We start from the raw sequence: 8,435 nt of genomic DNA, 5'->3' as shown, positions 1-8,435 counted from the left end.
GACGGGGAACGGGTCGAGGCGGGCGGCGGTCATGGCGGCCAGTGGGGGCGGGGCGTGGTGGCCGGATCTGGTGCCCCTCCCTCCCCTTCTTCCCCGACCCGGGCGCCCTTCTTCCCCGGATCTGGCGCCCTTCTTCTTCCCCGGATCTGGCGCCATTCTTCTTCCCCGGATCCGGCGGGGAGGGGGTGCGTGGCGGCGGTGGTGTGTGCACAGTGTGGTGGCGGTGGTGGTGGCGGCGGCCGGTGGTGCAGTGTGTGGTGGCGGTGGTGGTGGCGGCGGCCGGATGTTTTTTTATTTTTTTTGAAAAATTGGTTGCCGAGTGTTTTTTGGCACTTGGCGAAGTGTTTGCCGAGTGCCCGACACAAAACACTTGGCGAATCAACGTTTGCCGGTAGATTTTTTGCCGTGTGTCATATGCCGAGTGTTACACTCGGCAAACGCTTTGCCGAGTGTTTTTCGGACTTCGCCGAGTGCCCCTGGAGGGACTACTCACTGGAGGGAGGGTTACGATGACAAAAGCCCATGTGCACCTCCTGCCTAGTTTCAGATAACCATTTCTACAACACAGAAAGTGCTCATTTACTCCTAAGCTTTTAGCCTAGTAGGACAGCCAGCTCGCCTCTTTTTCTTCTCCTATTGCAGCAGAACTGTTCCTGTGTCATTTACCGGAGCTTCTTGTGGATGAAAGAGCGGCGTCTCCTTCATTGCTTCTGCTCCCATCTCCAGAGATACCTTGTCCTCCTGCTTCTGCAAACCTGCCCAGTACATCATGAAAGAAGCAGCTAAACAAACAATCTCTGTAGGAAATTTAATATGCTTTTTTGTCAAAACAAACAGAATTCCTGGACTTCCATAAAGCCCGGCACACTGCTGCCAGACCCACTATATGGATCAGTTTCACATGAGGCATATACCCTCCGACCCATAACCAGAACTGTTCAAAGGAAGTTGTCCTACATGGGGCATTTATAATCATTGCTATGAGGCTCCAGACATATCTAGCTATGGAACAATCGAAGAAAAGGTGTTCAACAGTTTCATCAGCAGAACAAAAACTGCATCTTTTATCACCCTGCCATTTCCTTTTGATCAGATTAATTATCTTTTCTTAGAATAGCGTTTTTCTGATTTAACCACATAAAGACTTTTATTTTCAGAGGGATTTTCCCCTTCCAGATTCTCTTATTAGGTAGCTCTGTGTCAGAACTACACAGATGGGCATACATTGATTTTACAGAGAACACTCCTGACCTTTCCCAAATCCATATAGGATTGTCTTTTTCATCTGACTGAGGGCATGCAGTAATCATGTCTCTCAATTGTCTGAACTTATTCTGAGCACTTTCATCCAACCATCTCTGAAAAGATATTCGCCATCCTCTCCTGGCTACACTTCCTACTTGTTCATTGCAAATTTCAAAAAGGTCCTAAAATTCATGTGGAAATTTGAACTTAAGCTTTCTGGACTTGTTTATTTTAGTCCGTTTATGTGGACTTATTAATCTTATGTTATGTGCACTTATCAAACAGTAGTGGATTTTGAATATTATTGCACTCTGATGTTGATGTCTTATAGGACTTTGTACATTGTTATGTTATGATCTTGAATTACCTTGTCATAGTGACTTTGTACATTGTTGTGATGATTAAGTACCTTGAACTACCTTATCTGGTTACGACGATGATCTGGACACATGAGTACTGGGTACCAAAACATTATGATTGAGAACTTGTAGTTTCTATGAACATCTAGCACAAATGATTTCACTTTCATATAGAACGTGCATGCGTTGTGTGTGCAACTCGCTTATAACAATGATATAGTACTAATATTGTCGTTGTCAAGATTAGCGGATCAAGACTAAGACTAGTGAATTTCTTTTATGCGCGTAAGGCTTCGGATGGTGTCGTGGGAGACACGGGGTTTAGACTGGTTCGGGCAAGGGAAAGCCCTACGTCCAGTATGAGGTGCTGCTCATGTTACCCACGCGGGGTCTGTAGTAGGGGGTACAGCTGGGCGAGAGAGGGAGCTGGTCCCAAGTCTCTTGGGTGTGCACCGATGCTCTAAAGGAGAGTGTGTGTGCATGTTCTGATGGCCTAAGAGTCTCTCCCCTGTCTTAGGGCCCCCGGTTCTCCTTTTATAGCGCAAGGAGGCCATCGGGGTTACAAGTGACACCGGGTGAGAGGAGAAGTAAAAGAGATAAACTAAGTCAAGTAAAATGCAACATAAGGGGAGGGACCAAGTCCCCAGGCCGCCGGCGTCCTCTCTGGCCTTCGGCTCCTGCCGGCGCGTCCGCCGGAAGAGGGCGGCTGCCGTTGAGTCCTGTCGACGATTTCCTTAGTGGCTATTGCCGCCAGGCATGATGATGGTGTTCGGTCGTGGCACCTGTGCCCGTCGGGAAAGGCGGCTGATCCTGCCATCTCGCTGATGGCCCGTGGAATATGGACATCGCGTCCCTATCGCCGGATGCGCGGGGCATGAGGACGGGCGGGGCTTCCTCCTGTTCCGGGCGGCGCAGGCCATGAGTGCCTTGTAGCGAATCGGGGAGAGCCGTGACCACTGTAGCCTGTGCCGTGCGGTAGTGCATGGGTACTTGTGGCGGGTCGCGTCGGGGGCGCGGGCGCCTTTCTGCGCACCAGAGCCGCGGCGCATTTATGGCGAGATCGACAGGGGGGCCCACGAGATCCGCGCCCGAGGCGGATACTTGTCTGGTAGGCCCGGGTGAGTCCGACCCCCTGCGCCCTAGGTCGGGCGAGGCGGAGTCTTGCGATGAGGGGTCGGGCGCCCCGACCCTGGGTCCGTTGGTCGGGCGAGGCGGCGTCTAGCCATCAAGGGGTCGGGAGTGTCCGACCCCGGGACACCAGGTCGGGCGAGGCGGAGCGGGGCTCTCCCCTCCCATGCTAGGCCGACGGCAATATTCATTACCTTAGGTGAGCCTGGACCTTTATGATTGTTGCTTTAATGGGTTTTAGGAGGTCGTTAATATTTTCCCCGAACAAATATGTATGATGATCAATGCAATGATTTGTGGTTTCTTTTTGTATGCTATAATCAAGCTTTCTACTTCCCTGCCCAAAATTAGCACTAGTAATGATATGGTAACAAACTACCAACATTAGTAATGATCTGTGTCGTCTATACTGTCCGGCCGATGCGTATGACCATTGCTAGCTAATTATCTGGCACAGAAAGATCACACCATTAGTGCTAGATTTGTTATGGTAGACCTAAACCCGGAACAGATGAGGTTTTAACACCGGCATAGATGAGGTTTCCTCCATTAATGATGTAAGTCAAAGTACTTTTCCAGTGGGTATGAGGCAACAACTTTTATGCTCTGGACTTACTGGGCATACACATTTTCTATATTTGTAAATGCAATTCCATAAAAATAGGTTGATCATCCGTTCCTTCATGTGAGACAACTCCGTGCTCATGTAACCTAAGAGGGGGAGGGTGTGAATTAGGCAAATATAAAACCTTAACCTATGACTCCCACGAAGAGTTTTGGATCATAGAGCCAATCGCATAACAAGAACTTCTGTAAAAAAGTAAAGACATTAAATATAAAATGTAAAATTTAAAGGAAGATTCCCTATGAAATGTAAAAGCATTGCTCTCACTCTCTATGCCTAATCATGTGCTAATGGCCTTGAATGATCACTTTAGCACTTTGGTGGATGGATTTGTTCTTAATGTATCTTGCAAATAAAGTGATTTAAGCACACTCCAGCTATCAAAATAGCATCGGATCATCTCGTACTCCTCTTTATCTAAAATAGCCATTGGTCCACTAGTGTCCGAAGCTCCAACGGGCCGGTTTTTCCAATGCCTTATCGAATGTTCTTGTCACCCTATTTCACTTCAAGTCCAACCAACATGTTTTCCGTGTAATTCTCTTATGATTACTCCGATGCTTGTATTTTCGTAAAATAGTATCTTCCAGTACGTGGCCTTTTCTTTCTTCTCTTCAAGCCATCTATACGTTTGTTTGTTCGATACATTTAATTTGTAACCCATCGGATATTCTGGTTGTGTACTCATTTTGTTCCAGAACCTCTTTCAGCGTTTCAATAAAAACTTTCACATCCGAGTCGGTTAATCCGTTGATCAAACAGATAATCCTGCACTACTTGAAAGCTCCACATTCATCCTATACCTGAGTACCGGTCACTTTTTGACCCGGTACTAATATTAGCACCGGGTTCAAATTTGAGGGTCGCTGGAGGCCAGCCTTTTAGTATTACAAGCGACCTTTTAGTACCAGGTAGTATTACGACCCGGTACTAAAAGCCTCTCCATGGGATACTTCAAAAGGAAAGAATATCTAGCTTTATTACATGTGCTGTGTAGGTGAGATATTAAGGAAGGCTCGCGCGAGGCTAGAGGTCGTGGGATCGAATCCCATGAACCTCGCACGCGTGTATTATATTATGCTCGAAAATCATGTGACCTGTGACTCCTGTGCTTGTATTTTCCTACGATAGGATCTTCCGTTGAATAAAAACACGAGTAGGACAAATGTAGAAAGCGACTTTGTCAGTGAATAATTGTCACACGTGCAGTCACAACGCGTTTTTCATGTGCTCAGAGTTCGGACATTATTCTCATCAACAAAACTACAGTAGCCCTTACAGAGAACATCCCAAACTATCATATACAGGTATGAACCCGCTTGCATGTCCGTCCATCACCACGTTTGTGATAATGTGAAGCATTCTATTACTAAACTGCCTTGGCAGGCTGCACCGGCTCCAAAGGAGACTTCTCGGTCTCTGCCGCCACCGCGCCACCACAGTGCCTGAGCTTGATGGCGTGCAGGGTGGCCTTCACACATGCATGATCGTGCAGGGTTTCAGATAACTGGGAGATCGATGTGAGAAGAAGGCAATGACTTCTGAGGGCCAGATTTAAAATAAACTTACCGTGTATATGTCGTTGCGCATCGCTTGGTTGATAGCCTCCAGCGACGTTTCCCGGAGGGCCTGCAGGTCTTGGCATTGGCAGTTGCTCTCGTCGCCATTGCCGCCGCACACCTTGTCATACATTGCCGAAAGATCCAGCTTAACCTTGCACCAGTACTCGACCCGCTGCTCAATCCAGTCAAGCTCCTTGCAGCTAGCCGGCCTCTCGACGGTCAAGACGGACTTGCTGAGCTCTACCTGCTTCTGATCCCAACTCTGTTTATATACGCCTCCGACCGTCAACAGCTCCATCGCGCCGTCGGTACAGTTTCCTTGGCATTCCGGCACGTCCAGATAGACGGTGAACTCCATCTCTTTTCCAGAGGAGACATCACCAACGATTATCTCACCGGACTGCTTGCCGTCAGCGAGGCGGCTCTTGTAACTAACTACTGCGTCATTGGCCGAGGATGACTCTATCTTCGAGAGAAACACCCCACTATGCATTGTCTTGAGGTGGATGACCGTGTTAACGGCGACGATGGAGACGAGCTTTTCCGAAAGTTGATCCAGCTTCTCGGTGATCTTCTCGAGGTCTTTGTTGATAGGTGTGTAGCTTCCCATGGTCAGGTTGGCCATGTCTTGCAACGCTTTGGGATCGTGATCTGCTGAGAAACCAAAAGCGTGGATTGGGTACGCGGGTGGGATGTCTTCCTTTGTGAACTCTGGGTCATCTCCGTCGGAGAGGAAGATGATGAAGGCTAAACGGTCCTTCTCCCTTGCAGCGCGCTTATCTAGGATCTGCATGTAACCGTGCATTAGAAGAATTTTCAAACTAAAAGTAGTCTTAATTTTGAATAGAGGATTGAGTGACTACCCCATGTATCATTTTTCTTGTAATTTGACACAAATTTATGATTTTACACAGGGAAAGAAAAAGTTAAGTGCTCATGGAAAGTTTTCCGTTAAAATCAATTGATAAGCAGTGCCTTCCTATCCGGCAGCACTAAGATGCAATATCTCGCGCAACAAAACATGTGCTGTCACTCTCCCATTTCCTTTTACCGGGATAAAGATTAACTGGTTCCATATTCTTCTATCACCAAACCATGCTTGGTCAACTACCATGTTCTCACATCATCTCGCCATTATTTACCAGTAGTTTGTGTCATCGTAGGCTATGCTACTATTCGTAACAATATTGCTAAGTTGCTAAGGTTTTTCAAGAAAAAATATACCACGTTTTATTTTTTTTGTTTGTTTTCTGCTACAGTAGCAATTAAGGTACCCTGAGTTGCAACTCCTGTTGCTGTTTGTTACAAACTTCAGTGATCATGTATGACAACATTAAATGGCCCTCAACTTTTCATTCGGTGTTGAAATTTTTAAAATATGTTACTCCCTCCGTTCCAAATTATAAGTCATTTTAGCTCTTTTATGTATCTAGATGCATAATAATATCTATGAATCTAGAAAAGTCAAAACGAACATACAATTTGGAACAGAGGGAGTAGATAGCAAATTATGCAGATATTAAGGCTGTCTGCTAACTCCAGTGAATATTTTAGTAAGAATTTGTATGGAAAAATGAATTATGTACGAAGTTTCAAATATTTTGACAACAATGTTTGGATTGCGTGTAACTATCATACCAACATAGTTTAGTAGCCCACCTAAGCCTGGTCACCCCATGATGATCTCGTTTGGTTTGTCTTTTCTGTAATAAATTAAAGTGAGATATATGTTTAATTCAACTGGAATGTTGTGATCTCTGAACTCACCTTCGAGTGAGTATGCTTTGTGGCGATCCAAGTTAAGTGGTTTATCGGGTTTAATCCGACAGACTACCGGGGTTAACTTGATTAAAGTGTTGATTCGCATGTGAGGCGAAGTTAAGAGCACTTTAGCTAGGTTAATTTGGGTGGTTCTGCCACAGCTTCCTATGTGTTTCTTTTCTTAGATATTGTGTCTAATCTTTGTCTCTTTAATTCTTTCTGACCAAAAATATTGTGAATAGTCATTGTGAAAATTTTATTATCTTGACCTACTGATTTTGATCAGGGGGTGAAGAAAAGCCTGTGGATGAGATTTATTATCTAATTTGCACTTGTTGTTAAGGTTTATAATCTATGAACTAAAGTTTTAGATATACACATATCTGGTTAATTAATGTTACAAATGAAAATTTATCGTAGTTTTGAGAGCTGACATGAACATCTACTACGGACACAAACTTCGTTTTAGGGGCAGAATTTAAACCTAGCAGCGTTAGGAATAGAGTAGGAATAAAAATAAAAACACTTGTATATTCTACGAAAGAATCCTTTGTGAATATGTCAACCTATCATTGTCAACATGTATAATATTTTAGATATCGATGTTCAAGATCAAATATTTTAGATACTTTAGGCCTAGATAGAGTTCTATTTGTGATTGGAGAAAATAATACTGTAAATTACTGGACAATCCTTCACAAGAAAAAAATTCTCAGTCTAATAAGTTACCTTGGCGGCCTCCTTCAAGCCAATGGAAAAGGTCGTCCGGCCAAAGGGTGTCAGCCCATTCACCGTCTCTAAGGCACTTTGCTGGCCTTTGTCATTCATTTCCAAAAGTTCCGTACTCTTTTTAATTTCGTGGTCGAATGCTACAACGGCAAGACGGTTTTGTGCGCCAGCAAGATTCTTGATCACTTTGGCCATTGCCTTCTTCACAAGGATCAACCTGTCGTTGGGTTCCTTTCCGTATTTGTCATCCCAGCCCATGCTCCAGCTGACGTCGATCACCGCGACGATATCGACCGGGGAGTGCTGGTGCACGGTCATTTCTGGCGCCTTGACACGCACCATCACCGGGAACTCTCTGTAGCTCTTCTCCCTGGGTATCGATGTGACCTTTGTGAACGTGCTCAGTTGCATCACGGATGGCACGGCCTTCACAGAACAGGACATCCATGTATTCAGTTCATAACAGAACATATATTGTAGTTAGTACACTAGAAATGAACTTTTGAGAAATTCAAAAAAAACTGCACCTATCATATTGGATCATATCAGAAAATTAAACTGTAGTAACTACTTTGGGTCCTAGGGACTGTATGGAATTAGCATACGCAGACGAATTGAACTTCCCATGTAACCTCACCTGTCCGTCCATCTCTGGCTTGAATACTAGCTGGACTCGAATAAAGATGTGCTAGGTATGGGTTGTTGGAAATTGAAACTACGGTTCTCTGTGCTCAGTGCCACATGAATTCTCAAGGCAATGTACATTTATATAGATGCATTGGATGTTCGTCGATCGGATGGTCTAATAAGTACACACTAGGACCGTCGGCAGCATGTGTGTCTCACGTTGATACGCTACGACCATCTCCAACGTATGTTAGTTCGGGCCTGACATTATTCATGTGTGTAAGGCTGCACGCGCCATTGCATCTCACCGATGGAACAGGACAACCGAACCCGTGATGTGCATGGCTCCGCCGAACATGATTCACGACATCAGTCTTGCTCTCTGTGTGAACAGCGACG

The 8,435-nt window shown here is 45.3% G+C and overlaps 1 protein-coding gene across 1 annotated transcript; it reads right to left on the bottom strand.

Annotated features, from left to right (window-relative positions):
* Positions 1-4,523: 4,523 nt before the first annotated feature.
* Positions 4,524-8,190, bottom strand: LOC101781004. The gene is made up of 4 exons (XM_004974936.3): positions 8,047-8,190; positions 7,410-7,835; positions 4,927-5,706; positions 4,524-4,828 (listed from the first exon to the last, which is right to left on the bottom strand). The coding sequence occupies exons 1-4, from the start codon at positions 8,056-8,058 to the stop codon at positions 4,727-4,729; spliced, it is 1,320 nt and encodes a 439-aa protein (XP_004974993.1). The 5' UTR covers positions 8,059-8,190; the 3' UTR covers positions 4,524-4,726.
* Between the last annotated feature and the right edge of the window lie 245 nt (positions 8,191-8,435).

This window comes from Setaria italica, chromosome VII, assembly GCF_000263155.2.
Source record: "Setaria italica strain Yugu1 chromosome VII, Setaria_italica_v2.0, whole genome shotgun sequence".
In the NCBI taxonomy this organism is placed as follows: Eukaryota; Viridiplantae; Streptophyta; class Magnoliopsida; order Poales; family Poaceae; genus Setaria; species Setaria italica.
Note: the sequence above shows the minus strand (reverse complement) of the source record. Positions and strands in the feature narration are given on the sequence as shown.